The 16,440-nt window shown below is 36.9% G+C and overlaps 1 protein-coding gene across 1 annotated transcript; it reads left to right on the top strand.

Moving 5' to 3' along the window:
- The first annotated feature begins 7,071 nt into the window (after positions 1-7,071).
- LOC134819020 (N-alpha-acetyltransferase 30-like) lies at positions 7,072-16,407 on the top strand. Its single transcript, XM_063828776.1, has 5 exons — positions 7,072-7,209; positions 8,823-9,005; positions 9,126-9,249; positions 15,254-15,309; positions 15,860-16,407. The coding sequence occupies exons 1-5, from the start codon at positions 7,105-7,107 to the stop codon at positions 15,995-15,997; spliced, it is 606 nt and encodes a 201-aa protein (XP_063684846.1). The 5' UTR covers positions 7,072-7,104; the 3' UTR covers positions 15,998-16,407.
- The last annotated feature ends 33 nt before the right edge of the window (positions 16,408-16,440 follow it).

Genomic DNA, 16,440 nt, shown 5'->3' with positions numbered 1-16,440 from the left:
ATTGACTCGACTACAACTTTAATATGCATTCATACAAATTATTTGGAATACTTTTGAAAGATAATGAAATGATCAAAAGAGCTATTCTTTAATTTGTCCGTAAAAACACAATATATTTAAAGTGTATGTAGCTTTTGTCGATGTGTTTCGAAAGTGATTGTAAATAATTTCTTGTTCGATTTTGGTTATCCGTATCGGAGCACGCCATTTTATTGATTCACATATCAATCCTTCGCAGCTCGGCGTGGCTCATGCAACAGTGCATGCATTTTGCCATTATTGTGGAGAATCAAGCAATTTATAAACATATTTTATACATATCAAATTAAATGTGCTTTCGGTGGAGATATAGCGCGCTCTTTTAAAAAATAGTACGATCACGATAAATAAAACAATTAATAATTGTTTACCGTACGCGTACTTTTTGACGGATGATACTCCATATGCCATACTCATTTAAATTTCTTTGAAGTAGTGCGCGCCGGGTTAGTCCATTAACAATGGGCAAACGTACATTTCTTTAGTGGTCAGCTTAAAAGATTAGTTCTACAATTTTCAATACACAATAGTAGGAGAGTTTTAATGAATACTCGCTTGTTTTCTCTAACCAGAGCCCTCTCACTTGCAATAGCGCCCTAGCTACCGCCGAAGGCGATGTGAACTCGCTTTCACCTAACCATTAACCATGTGCTTTCGCGCCACTGCGGGCGCGCCGGGAGGCGGGCTTTACTTAAATTTTGTTTTACTTAGTGGAATAGTCACGATACATACAGTAAAAAATGCCGAATCATACCCATTATCCTTAACGGTTGTAGGTTTACAACCTACCAGAACGCGCGCCGAGTTGGACTCGTCGACGGTCCCAATATATGGAACAGATATTTTACGAGTATCACCCGTTAACCTTAACGGGTGATACTCGTAAAATATTTGTTCCATATATCAGGACCGTCGACGAGTCCAACTCGGCGCGCGTCCTGGTAGGTTATAAACCTACAACCATTATCCTATCACGAAGCACCTTATTATTTACTATCAAATCCATTATTAATGTAGTCAAGTCTGACTATTAGGAAATATGACCATTTCACACATTGTCATTGATGTTTTGTTAAATGATCCGTAGCTGTAGAGGCATTCCTAAATTGTTATTTATTTCAAAGTATGTAACACAAAGGTCAAGCAGACCCTTCATCTAGTGGCTAGGTTGCAGAGTGATCAGAGCATCTGGCTTCTGAGCAGAAGGACCTGGATCTTTGTGAAGTTACATATTTGTGTATTGTCTCCTTGGAAGACTCAGCCGAATGATTAAGTTTAAATCACCAAATATTATTGATTATATTAAACTCTGAAGTTCAGCTTTCAGCAAGCATAATAAAAGTATCCAACTTTATCCCATGTCATGTTTGTACTATAATATGTTAAATGATATCTATATGGAAAGTAGTAACTTAATTATACCGTTTCTGGCAGCTATTGAAAAGGATAGTCTCTTTAGTAAAGCTCAGCTCAAGCTTATTGTTAATAGCATCATCGTCTGCAAATTGGACTACTGCAATGCTTATTTATATTCCTCTTGAAATTAAGAATTTCATGTATTTGACTCTTTTAAAAAGTATCTGAAAATGTTTCTTTTCAAACGTGCTTATGATATCAATTATTAATCTAAACATATTTTCAATGTTTCTACTGGTAAGTGCATACCCTTTACAGTAAAACCCCGATTTACTGCGGAGTTTGGGCGAAAGGAAACATCCACGGTAAATCAGGGTTTGTGTTAAATCAGGGTTTGTGTTAAATCAGGGTTTTGTTTGTTTACACTAAGCATGTTAAGCCTAATTGGAGGAAGGAGATGGCGACAGTAAATCAGGGTTTGCGATAAATCGGGGCGCGGTAAATCAGGTTTTACTGTATCTTGTTATTTAGTGTATCAAGTCTTTACAATTTTTCCATGGTTTGGAATCGAAATGTAGATTGCTTTTCATTTTTTCTTGTATCCTGACTTGTTTTTGTGACACACCTGTGCATTTTAAATTGTTATGCCACTATAATCTAAATGTTTCAATTATTGTTATTATTATTATTGTTGGAAATCCATTGGCATCACAAGGTAGATCTGTTGTTGAAGTTGTATCTTTTAAAGGGATTGGCTGACTACTGCAGTATTGATTTGGTGGTTTTATAATTAGTGGCTTTATAAATTTTGATAATAAATTTTTTGCAGCTCCCTCTTTCCCCGATGGCTAAAGTGAGGAATTTAAGAATTTAAATTCTAGTCATAATATCCATAGCCATTGACTGATTTTTGTCAACAACAAAATATTCAAATTAATTTAAATTTAGTCACTCTCAGGGCGCATATTATGTAAGATCTAGCTAGATTTGTGTTTATTCTTGTGACAAAGATGCGCACAAAAAATGCGCGGCAAATGTGCTCACTAATTCCTAGAAATTCTCACTGATTCCTAAGAATCTATGACTACTTTTCTAGTCGACTTCTTTTCTAGTCGAACATTTAGCAGGAACGTGCTAAAAATTCTTATGCGTTTATAGATATAAATATTACATTCTTGAACATGACTGCATAGCTTAGTTGGTTAGGACCTTCTCCTCCAATCTGCAGGATGCGGGTTCTGGACTCGTCGACGATAATTTTATTCCCTTTTTTTTTGGCAATTATGAAAAACTAATGAATAACTAATAATACCTCAGTAATATAATCAGCAAAGCGCGATACAGTATGGTATGGAATTGAGTGTGAAACATAATGAAATAGCCACCTTTTCCGTCTAAAACAGATTCCTAGTCAATTTTTATATTTTAGCCACCAGGCCTCTTTCTCTGTTTGGTGGTAACATAAAGCATTGCAATCATCTTGTGATTTACCCCTTATCTTTATTATGCCAATTCTTATGTTTAATTCTTGACAGGTTTTACAAATTCGTTATTTGAGTGCTTGGAAATTATTAAATAGTTTAGCTAATTGATCGACTAAATGAAAATTCTTTTCTGAATTATAATGAATCAATATATTTTTACATTAAATGTCTAAACAATCTCATATCCTGCACAATTACCTAAACCTTGGTGGCAGCTCTGAACTGTTGTGTCAGGATTCTTGCACTCATCAGAAGTGAGATTACCACATCCCACAACTTCACCATAGCACCCGTAACCAAAGCTCCAATAGCTGTAGCACTTGCAAGCACTTCCAGGTGGTGCAGCCTTGGAAATTCTGCATCCCTCCTCAACATAGTAGCACTCACACCCTTCATGATATCCGTTGCAGTTCCCTGATCCTTGCGCACAAGAGGCCAGGGTTGTGTCTGGAGCCTTGCAGGTGTCTAGACCTTCATCCTTGCATATAGTAACAGAAGCTTTGCATTCACTTCCTTTCTTTGTACATGAACAGGCAGTATCTTTGGGTGCAGGTGAACTTATGACACAACCACTAGTACCTCTCTTCTTGCACTTACACTGGTCTTCCTTATAGCCACCACAGTCACCACCTCCTTGAAGACACGACTGTAATGATGTTGAAACTGTTAAATCTGATGAACTTGAATCTGCGCAGTAGTGAGACTCAGGTTGTCGGCAATCCACCACTTCACCTTCACAAGATTTTTTGTCGTCATCTTTTGTACATCTGCAGGCTTTTCCGAACTTGGCTGGTTTTGAGACTATGCAGCCATCTTTTTTATAAGCACACTCACATGTGTGGAGGTTGTTTGAGTATCCTTTACAATCACCAAGACCTTGGAAACATGATTCCAGGGAGTTATCAGGTGCATTGCATTGGGCACTGGAGACATCCTTGCAACCAACTACTTTACCAGCACATTCACCATAAGTAAACGTACATTTACAAGCAGACTGTTCGGGAGCAGGTTTAGTGATCACACAGCCATCTCCTTTTGCTTTACAGTGGCAAGTACCTCTGTTGAGAACCAAGCTTTCTCTTCCTGCTGTAGTGCTAGGTACAACATCATCTTTAGTGAAAAGCTTGTACCCCCTCTTTTTAGCCCATTGAACCAGCCCTGCTATGTTATTTGAAATAATGCCTCTTCCTCCATAGTTGTAGTACTTGTCAAATTGATCCTCTCTATCTACAGTCCAGATGATAGTTTCACTTATCACTCCCTTTGCTTTGTTAATTCTTCCTAATACTGCGTCCTTCTCAAAGTTGTAAAAACTTTGAGCACACATGGAGATGCCAGCAGACAGTAACTTGTTATTGTAATCTAATTTAGCCATATATTGTAGACCCTCACTCAACTCTGAAAACCCATCATATGTGATGAATGTTTTGCTTTGATATTGAGATAGCTTTGCTATTTCTGCTAGTGACTTCAAATATCTCTCCTTTCCACCTCCAACCACAACGTATCCTTCATATCCTTTTCCAAAAATCTCTTCTTCAAGTAATTTTACGATGTTTAAAGCTGCTTTCCTCTCCAATCTTTGAGGCACTCCATCAATTTTGCTGTCCACATATAGCAACGCCACTTGCTCTCTCTGTGGATGGGACATGAAGTATGCATACACCTTACTGATGTCATGAGGCTCTGAGCAGATCTGGGATACGGGGAACTGGCAGGTTCCGTAAGTGATAAGACAAGTGCAGTCACATGGAGAGCCATGGAATGCAGTTATTGGTACACCATTGGAGTCAAATGTTATGTCCGTTTCAAGTGCATTTGCTCCTGCAGCCAAGGCCCAGCCAAGGACGTTCTCGTTGTTTGCCATGTGGGCTATGGCCCAGAATCTCTCTGTACATTGTGCTGGAAATGTACCACCTACTACCAGTAGTAGCAATCCTACCAAAACAGATACCATTACCTATGAAAATATAACAATTCGTAGTGAGTTATTATCGCATTAAAGTACAGTAATAGGGGTAATGCCTGCATCATGTTTTAAGAAATAAAAGTAATAGGAGATGAAAATTATTCGGATTCAAAACAAAGCTGGTCTTCACTGCAATAGAACTCGACTGAAGACATGGTTATTTTTATTTTGACGACAATTTATTTAAACATTTCGACTCCATTTGATTATCCATCCTTAAATGAATTAGCACGAATTAAAACAGGTGTGTCCTAGTTGAACACTTGAGCTTGAATCTAATTATTGAGGTGTGTCTAGTCTGTTTTGGTAGCTAACGAGCTTTTTTTCATTGTTCTCTGAGCGGTAATTTTAACTTAAGAAGGGCTCTTAAGAAGGGCTATTGTCTCTTATGTAACAATCTTTTTTGGAGTTTTTTATAGACAAAATCAGACAATGATATTGATTTAAAATTTTTGCAAGGTTTTAAGTACGTGATTTTTACTTAAAACCATTGAGGTAATATCACCGATGGTTGTTTGGGTTAAGGAAATAGTGTTTTACAGAAACGAAAGACAACATACAATAACTGTAATATGAGTACAGTCAGAATTATATTAATACGAAGAAGATTAATTTTCTGGCATCCTCTATCAATCATACATAAACAAACTTCAATTAATAAAGTATGAAAGTCGGACAAAGTTTAAGATTGTGATCAATACTAATTGAGTAAAAATTCTAGCTTTTTATAATTGTAGTAGTGAACTTGAAAAGTGAGACGAGGTGTATTAAGTCACCAATTAACGTTCAAGTCAACATCTTGAAAGTATAAAAATACTTTCAAGAGTGATGAAAATATTGAAGTGAGTGATGTAGATACTGAAGATATTGATCATCACAAACACTTCTTACTCCTCCTCGTCTAATTTTTCAAGTTCCCCACAAAAGAACACTAGAATTGCTACTCAAATCTCAATTTATGTAAATAGTAATAGCAATTTACGATACACATATACATAGATAATTACCATACTGTATACATAGTCTTTAGTCCATACTTTAGTCTGACATCATTGTAATACAACCTTTTGTTCTAGGATGAGAATTAACTGGCTGCAGAGAAGCACCACTGGGTTGCTCGAGGGGATAGACTTTGGTGTCAAATACAAATCCGACACATGTCACGGAAATATCCTGATCAGACTGAAACATGAAAAGACACTGAAAGCCAACTCTCTGATACTCAGTTTGAACAGCCCAGTTTTCGATCACCTCATCACAGATCTAGGGCAGGGTGAAATATTCATGGAATTGTTTGAGGAACCAGCTGCTACACGATTCTTCAGGGCTCTTTATTGTGGGGAGATCGGGAAACTGACAAGGTTGAGTCAGCTACAGGACATGACAGCACTGGCTCACATATACAACATTCCCTGGTTAACGAACAAGTGTTTGAACTATTTCCTGGATTATCCCTACAGTAGGGTAACCGCAGAGTTCATCAGGAAGATGGAAGTGTCGGAAACGTGGAACAAGATGGACGCAGACACTTTCAAGAAAGCAGCTGAAGAAGCAGCTGCCAAAATGCCTCCGCCTGTTAAATTGGAGCCGTTACCCCCGAGACCACTATCCTTCATGAGTAATGGTAAAGTGCATCGTGTGGAGAATCCGCCCAAAACTCCTGATTCGCAAAATAATCTGCTAGATAAGGTCACTAAAAACGGAGATGATGGCTAAATAGAACGTTTTTAATAGATTTATACTGTATACACATAACACAAGTCTAAAACAATATTAACCACGCTTACAGATGTCCGTTATATCTAAGGTTATAAAAACTTAAGGTTGTGTTGAACAAATATTTATTATCAAGTAATTTGAAAACCAGTTTACCAAGACGTGTCAATACAATAGAAGCATGATGACTATAAGTTAATTTACATTTAATAAGTTATTGTGAACTAAAAGTTTTATAATTTTCTCAGGAACTATATTTTCTGTCTATTAAGTTATTTTCTGTTATACTATGTATAGATAAGTATACAACTAATTTACTTACATCCTATTAAATGCAGTTTCATTTAACACTTGTTTGCATTTTCTAGGTGTTTTTTTTTCTGAGCTAATGATTTCGTCACAAGCTCCCGCTGAGCATTATAAATTAATAATGTATTTTGAATTAAGATTTCTTTTTTATATTCCTGCTTCTACACAGTTGAATACATACATTTTAAAAACAGTAAGTCTGAGAATGCAGTGACTCGGTCCAGGGAGCTGATGATTGATATAGAGCCCCCTCCTATAGAGTCTGAGCCAAGCGCTCATAAGCAAAATGAGGTGAACTCTACTATCGACTTCGGCTTGGATGATGGCCACAAGGAGGTAGGAACAAAAATAATTATACGTGTGGAGTATTTTAATTTTAAATTAATTGATTTACTAATTCATTAATTAAGATGAGTAAGTGGGGCGTTGTTTAAGAGTCGCATGACGTAATGTTGATAGGTGAAAATTCTGTTTTTCCTCCACTAGTGAGCTCAACAAATGAAACAAGCAGTTAATCACACAAAAATATTTTCGATGGTCTACATCTTCATCAGTTCTGAAATTTATCAATTGATAACGTTTTGAATCAGCGTAAGACCGAGAACTGCTTAACTAATCTTATAATGATCATTCAATTATTCGAAACAAACTCACAAAACAAACTCACAAATGAAACAATTCTACAATAAATACATAGTTTGTTACCACTGTTCACCAAAAATGTAGATCATTGGTATGCACAGTCGGTATTATCATACTATGAGTTGTATCTCCAGGTCATAACCATAAGGTGTCGATTATCACGTGCCTCTAATAAGATAACTATCAATTGCAATGTGTAATTGTATAATGTACAACAAATAAAGAAATTCTAGAATTTATAACATGCTTTAATTATAAAAACATACCCCAAAAGACACACCCCCATATCCACAAAGTTGGCAAACCCACCAGATATCTGGGAGGAAATTTGGGAAGAATGAGGAAATTTTTGGCATCTGAGAGGAAATTTCTTGGTTAGCGACTGACAATTGCAGTCCGCAAAGAGCAGTTGAATCATTGGGTATCGAGAGGAAATTTTTCCTCTCTAAATGACTTAAAATTCGTGCCATCTTTAATTTTAATTTGTCCAATGTTTTGAATCCAAAATATTACCGAGTGTCTAATCAACTACTTTGAACCTTCTCTATTGATATCCTATTGGTCTATCATATAATCCAGTTAAAAATTTTCCGGATGCTGCGCCCCCTGCCCTCTTAAAATATTACTAATAACCAAGTGTCTAATCAACTGTTTTGAACCTTCTGTATTGATATCCTATTGGTTTAGCATATAATCCAGTTAAAATTTTCCGGGGGCTGCGCCCCCGAGCCCCCTTAAAATATTACTAATAACCAAGTGTCTAATCAACTGTTTTGAACCTTCTGTATTGATATCCTATTGGTTTAGCATATAATCCAGTTAAAATTTTCCGGGGGCTGCGCCCCGAGCCCCCTTAAAATATTACTAATAACCAAGTGTCTAATAAACTGTTTTGAACCTTCTGTATTGATGTCCTATTGGTTTAGCATATAATCCAGTTAAAATTTTCCGGGGGCTGCGCCCCCGAGCCCCCTTAAAATATTACTAATAACCAAGTGTCTAATCAACTGTTTTGAACCTTCTGTATTGATATCCTATTGGTTTAGCATATAATCCAGTTAAAATTTTCCGGGGGCTGCGCCCCCGAGCCCCTGCCGCAGTAGCCTCGGAGCCCACCCCTTCTAAAAATCCTGCGCACGCCCCTGTTGGAAAAGTAACTTAGCCGCTGCGAGCGAAGCGAGCGGGCCGAAGCGAGCGGGCCACAGAAGGGTCTGAAAATGGGTTTGGGAGGAAATTTTTAATTATGTGGATATGGGGTCACACACCCAAGCCATTAAAGCGTACAATAAATTCTATCATATCCCCAGATAGCAACGCAGCTATCCGAACTGAGACTGGAATGCGAGGATCACGGTGTTGAACTGGTCCAATACGAAACTGAAACTACCCTCGCCAGGATTATCGAGCTTATCACCAAGGATCTCTCAGAGCCCTACTCCATCTATACTTATAGATATTTCATCCACAACTGGCCCTTTCTCTGCTTCATGGTAGATGTTTGACTGCTATGAGTCTTTTCTGCATGTTAATGTTATTATGTTATATCATGTTCGTTTTGAAGTTATTTTTTAGCTTATTATTATTAAAGTTAACCTGTTTAAATAACCCAGGCTAAAGTAGAAGGGGAGATAGTGGGAGCGATAGTGTGTAAATTAGACGAGCACAAAAAGGGGAGTTACCGGGGTTACATAGCAATGTTGGCTGTCGACAAGAATCATCGGCGGAAAAAAATAGGTGAGAATTCTTTATTTTGTATTAATGCGGCGGTGATATTATGGCTTCGTAAGTATTTTGTCGGACTTTTGATTGTGCTGTTATTGTCATGTATAATATCATATCATTTGCAGTGCAAATGATATGAAGATTTTTACCTGTTAAAAATTGATGAAAAAAATGGGCGTGGAAGGGGGGTGGGGGTAATTCCGGTTGGAGTTGAAGCTTCAAAATTTGTTTGGTAGTTATTTGGCCTAAGGAACAACAGATAAACCTATTACCACAATTATTTGATAATGATTTTGTTTTATGAACCGGGCTAATTTGCAGTGGAAGGAATTGATTTTAACCTAGATTCAAGAGAAAGTGTCTTCCACTTCATACAAAACTACTTTTAAATCGATCGTTCATTATACATATTTAGCGTTTCGAGGGTAAGTTGCATGTGATCCTTAGATTTCTGCTATGTTGATTGGTCGACAGGTCAGATGATTCTCCAGCATTATAACAAGCGTTCTGACAGACAGGGTAGACAATCTGATCCAATCAGTTGTGTAATCAGACTCTCGTGGCGGAATCTTGATAGACATCAGACACGCTTGGTAATCAGACCAATTTAACCACGACATAAAGGATTTATATAATGATGTAATATCTCGTTATTATTATCAATTGTTCTTAGTATCATTATATCGGGCTTACAATTTTACAACAATACAAATTAACAACTTCTCAACATCTTCCACTCTAAAACTCCCCTGCAAATCTTCAAACTATCTCTACATTCTAGACGATGCACTCTTTCGTACAGTATGCCATCAAACTCGGTTACACTGCTGATGACGCTGAATTGGCTCTCTCCAGATTGGGACACGATGCTACCACCAACGATCTCCTAACTCTGGTAATATCCCTGAAGTCAGCTACATCCGCTCGACAGAACGATCTTCCTGGTAAAAGAAAAGCTCTACCAAAACCAAAACGACGCTGTTTCGGATACAAGCTGGAGAGTCTCTCTTATGTAGCAGTTACTGGCTGTTGTTCCTGATGCTAAGTGGCATTGTGGTTACTCTGATCAAACAGAAAGCTACCGACTGAAGTTAGTTCTTGATCTTATTACCTATCCTAACTTAATCCTCAATGTTCATGAACATAATAACCGGAACCACAAACCTCCTCAATAATTTTAACGAGATTCCATTCCTGAATGTGGAATGAAGTTGTCTTTGGTCTTAAACATTATGTTCTGAAGCTGATGAAGCTTGTGATACTGAAGATATTGAACATGATTGATCCTGAAATTCAACATATTGTGCATACAGATGTCGGATAGTACCGGCCCTTCCACTCTTTTTATGTTTAGAGTCCGATTATGTTATTTAGTGAGTGGATTTAAAATGTTAATGTTAATTGTTGTTTTTACCCTTCTCGACAATCCATGTATTACACGATTCCAGTATAATAAATATATAAATAAATATATAACTAAATATATTACTAGATATATAACTAAATATATAACTAAATATATAAATAAATAAAAAATTATCAAACTCCTTCATCCTTTAAAGAAGTCGTCCAAGACATTTAATAAAAAACATCATTATAATGTTATTTACGACTACAAAAGTACCTATCAAAGTACCTAGCTTTTTTAACTTCATATGTCCATTTTAGGGCCTATGAAATGCAAATTCAGATTTCTTAGCATGTTAAAATATTTGCAATTTAATAATATTATAAATTTTAAAAACAACTTGAGTCGATTCGAATCATCGTAGACAAAGTGCCTAACATGGTGATGTGAAAATTACAAAATGGACATGTCGATAAAGTGACGCACAGAATGATAATCATTATTATCAAACTGCGTTTAAATATAGCATAAGAGCAACTTATCTGTATTGTCCGGCGAGTCAAGAGGTAACTTGTGTCCATTTAAGGCCACATTAAATAAGCAGTTGAGAAGCTTCATTGATACACTTATTATTATTGAACATTAACAAACTGTATATTTAGTGGCAACCGCCATTGTTTCTACTTGTCTTTGTTCAATAATTGCAGATCAGAGGAATTTAGGGACAGCAATCTTACACAAACAATTGTGCTAAAAACGTACGCCAGGCCATTAAATGGACAAACTTAAAATTCCTGAAATACCAACAATTGTCAACTTTTAGTTTAAGAACAATAGAGTTCCATCTCTTGAAGATCAATCCCCTCAAGGCCAGTTAGCATTTCTTGTTAATGTTTTCTATTTTGTAGATTACTTGACGTTTTGAATGTTTTTCGAGAAATTATGTAGGTCGCGTTCATAATTTTCGAGAAAATATTCAAGACAAATTATTTTTTAATGGGCGAAAATTTGAAAAGTCAGTTCGAATTTACCAGTTGTACAATCAACCTCCTAATTGCTAATATTACGCATCACTTTGCAAAACTGCGTTCAAAAGGAAAAAATGTAAGCAGATATTTGTCTTTCAGTAATACATGATATTACCTGCAGTTGCCCCGGCTTTCTGGTCACAGTTTTTATGCAGCACAAGTCCTCTTACTGATAATATTTACAGTAGATAAATTAGATGGTAGATGAATTTATCAATGTTACAATTGTTTAAAATATAATATCTTTCTTAAAATAACTATCAAACTATGAATTCCTCAACATTTTTCAAACTCCCCTTCTCAAACTATCTCTAGACTCTAGACAATGCACCCTTTCATTCCGTACGCTGTCAAACTCGGATACACTGTCGAAGACGCAGAAGTGGCTCTCTCCAGATTGGGACACGATGCTACCACCAATGACCTCCTAACTATGGTTATATTCCTTCAAACAGCGTCATCTCCCCGTCATACCATAGTTCCTGTTAAACGGAAAGCTCCAAAACGGAAGAGAAAATGTTTTAGATATAAACTGGCTAGTCTATCGTATGTGGCAGTGGCTGACTGCTGTTCCTGACTGCTGTTCCTGACTGCTGTTCCTGACTGCTGTTGCTGACTGCTGTTGCTGACTGCTGTTCCTGACTGCAGTGGCTGACTGCTGTTGCTGACTGCTGTTGCTGACTGCTGTTGCTGACTGCTGTTGCTGACTGCTGTTGCTGACTGCTGTTGCTGACTGCAGTGGCTGGCTGCTGTTCCTGAAGTTGTGGCAGTGGATGTAAAGTAATGTTGTAATCCTCTGCTGAAATGTTAGGGTTCACATTAGCTCTAATTGTCAATCTAAACTAAACTCGAACCTCCTGAAAATTATTCCCGCTATTGATTACACATGACACTGATCTCGATGATAAACCTGAACCTGTTGAAAGTTATCTTCACCATCCTAAATCTGATGCTCAAATGGTTCACGGTACTTCTTCCATAATTTAAACCAGACACATTATTGTGAACATGAAGTTGTCACAGACCCTAAAAACCCTGACTTTTAGAGCTGTTGAGGCTTGTGATACTGAAGATCATGCTATAACAATAAGTATAATATTGTATAACAATAAGTATAATATCCTACACTTAAATATCTTGAGTTAAGGATCTTTCAGACTGATTAATTTATAGCGTGATTATGAGACTGCTGGTTTCTAGTTAACTATATTCATTTATTTAGGTATTTATTATGTATTTTTAATATCTATATTTCACGGTAAATGTTGTTTTGGATGATTACCTAATAGGTAGCAGTTTTATCCAAACCTCTCTTTAAGTCCATACATGTCAAAATAAAAATTACGAAATGGACATGTTGATAAAGTGAGGCACAGAACGACTACAATAGAAAGGAATGACTACAATGGAAGGCTATTTTTCTCCAACATAACAGCATAGGCATTTTTGTTCAAATTGTGAAAGACTGCTGTCCTCTGATCTACAATTAGAAACAATGGCGGTTGCCAACAAATCTACAGCTTGTTAATGTTGGCTTAGGTGTCGTTCACATATTACGTAATCAGCCAAAGGGGGAGGGGGGTTTCCAAATGGATACGCTAGTGTAATTTTGACACAATAGCTATGTGTAAATCTGATTACGGAGGGGGCCGGGGGGGGGGGGTAAAAATTTTCCAAAAAGTGATTACTTAATATGTGAACGACCCCAGAACAGACCTATTACATTTGCCTTTGGGTCCCAAAAATTTGAGCGGCTCCCCCGCGTGATGAAATTGTTGGCACTACGGTTGGATGTTGGTAGATGCTCTATTCGCACTCTATTCCTTATGATGGAGGTTGATTGAAGATTTATATTGTTGTTAAATTGCAAAAGTTTGTAAAAATACAGAAATATAAATGCGAAAACTTGTTCCAGCATCTTAGGCAATGACAATTTAGAGAATTTTAAAGGATTTACATATAATCATGTCTGCACTTTATAAGTCATAATGGCTAAATGGCTGACCAATTACTGTGAACCCTGATAACAATTCTTACTTAATATGGTAATTATAATGCATCCACACTCCACACCCAATTATCACGCTAGTTAGATTTGTGATTCAAATTTGGGTGAGTTATTCGTTTGCCCTGTCTTCCAAAAGATTGTTAACGAGCTTACTAATCAGGTGATCTGGTGATTCCCATACTATTTGGGCGATGTTGATTGGTCAGAGGTCAGTATTGATCCAGACCACCCGACTCAATCAGTCGTTGTAACCTGACTCCCGTGATGGAATCTTTCAGTACATCGTGATCGGACACGCTTGGTTATCAGCTGGTAGTATATATAATGATGTAATATCCCGTTATTATTATCAATTGTTCTTAGTATCATTATATCCCTTACAATTTTACAACAATACAAATTAACAACTTCTCAACATCTTCCACTCTAAAACTCCCCTGCAACTCTTCAAACTATCTCTACATTCTAGACGATGCACTCTTTCGTACAGTATGCCATCAAACTCGGTTACACTGCTGATGACGCTGAAGTGGCTCTCTCCAGATTGGGACACGATGCTACCACCAACGATCTCCTTACTCTGGTAATATCCCTGAAGTCAGCTACATCCGCTCGACAGAACGATCTTCCTGGTAAAAGAAAAGCTCTACCAAAATCAAAACGACGCTGTTTCGGATACAAACTGGAGAGTCTCTCTTATGTAGCAGTTACTGAGATTGGAAGTGACATTTGAAAACTTCGTCGAAACAGAAAGCTGCTTTGCTCCTGAAGTTAACTAAACCCTTCTGAAGATTGACCTTCATCCAGAATTTCTAACCAAACCTTAATCTCTCGCCCAAAATTTTGGGGATGGCAGATAATATCATGAGTAACGCTTATTACCTTGAACCTGCCCAAAGTAATCTTGAGCGCCTTTTATTGAGCTGCTGAAGTTGCCATTCATCACGAATACCAAGCTCAGAAGCAGTTTGTGATTTGAATATTCACACATAATTTTTAAAACATTTACTTTTTGACTCTTGAGCATAAGGTGACATTATCTCTAGTATTTACTACTGAGGCTGATTATGAGATTTGAATTTGATATTTAATATAATGAAATAATGTTTATTATCTATATTTGTGATTTTAACCTTCTCATAAAATGTTGTATTAGATGATCACTTTATCAGCAGACCAAATTCCTTGCAAACACTGAAAAAGTGATTGAATTTATACAAAAGCCTTTCATCTTGAGAATCAGAACTTCATTATTTAAACATTATTGATAACAAATGCAGCTCTTGCAAAAGGATAATGGGAAATTTAGCAAAAGAACAAATCAATTGGAGTCGTATGCGAATATTAAGCTATTTAAACATTTGTCAGACCCAGCTGTCAATTATTAGTTTCACTTGTTGGATATGTGAATAGAATTGGTGTATCAAATCGGTTGTGCAGTATACAGGAAGTTACACCGTACATACGAAGCAACCAGCCAGAATTCTCGTGTATTTTACAACAATTGAATCTAACATATCTCATATTGTTCTTCGCTTTGGAGTACAGCCAACTTTGTCAATATGTTATGATACCTTGTTAGATTGTCGAAGAATGTGTCCTATATATATTTATAAAGTTCTTTTGTTTCAGGGTCATCGTTGGTACAGAAAGCTATCCAAACAATGATTGACCACAAATGCGAAGAGGTTTGAGTCATACAATTTGACATTTATTATTCATAGTGATTACAGAGTTTTCAGTTCCTTCTAACGAACCCCTGAACGGTAAACGAACTTCTGAAGGATCATTTGAATCCACAACAATCTACACACCCTAGATACAAGTTATCATGTCTCATTATCTTGGAACAATTCAGTCTGAAGACCTTTGACTGAAGCTTTTGGCACACCCCAAATGCGACAAATTCTTTGCAACGGTCTACTGTAAATTTTAGCGGAACGCGCATTAGTCAAATTTGTGAAACCGTAGCGCAAGCACGTGAAGTTTTACGCGTGTATTTGTAGAATTCAGTGGCCTGGTTCTTCGTTATCATCTTGGAATTCGATTCAAAACGTAATCTATTCAAAAATTGATCTTAACTGCATACTAACGGTTTGGAAGAAGGCATCGATTTTTTGGCAGAGGCTTCTAAACTACAGTTCTATGCGCTACATTCGACCCAAACCTGTGAAGAAATCGTCATTAATATTTAATTATTTATGTCTCATTGAATCTCAATTATTTGTCTCCACACAGGTGGTTCTAGAGACGGAGATAACAAATCAAGCAGCTCTTAATTTGTACCAACAATTGGGTTTTGTCAGAGATAAACGTCTTCTCAAATACTACTTGAACGGTGTTGATGCTTTTAGATTAAAGCTGTGGCTGAAATGACGATCCGTCGAAAGATCAAGATGTACAGATTTGTCAATCTCAAGTGTTCAGTTTTATGATTTTCTATCCGGCTGGAATTTCGGTTAGAAAAGTCAAAAGTGATGAGGCAGCCGTTAAAACGAAGAACGATGTCACAATTCAGTTTATGCGTAACTCTTTAGTACGAAGAAAAGGATGCCTCTGAACCAGGCATTGGAATGGTGTCCCGTTTTGAATTATGTTGATTTAACTTATTTGGTAGATAACTTAAGTGGGGATTTTGTGTAGTAGTGTTTATCTTGTATTGTTATGTTTCTGTTCGTCTTAGCGTTTTGGCCCCTAAGTTTTGTTCCGCCAGTTTCCGGTCTTGTAGGGTTATAATTTTGTAAATTATTTTCCAACTGATGATATAAATCAAATTTGAGTGCTTAGTGTTTCGTTTTGTGAGAAATACACATAAAACT

The sequence above is a fragment of the Bolinopsis microptera genome, chromosome 7, assembly GCF_026151205.1.
Source record: "Bolinopsis microptera isolate Bmic1 chromosome 7, MBARI_Bmic_1.0, whole genome shotgun sequence".
In the NCBI taxonomy this organism is placed as follows: Eukaryota; Metazoa; Ctenophora; class Tentaculata; order Lobata; family Bolinopsidae; genus Bolinopsis; species Bolinopsis microptera.
Note: the sequence above shows the minus strand (reverse complement) of the source record. Positions and strands in the feature narration are given on the sequence as shown.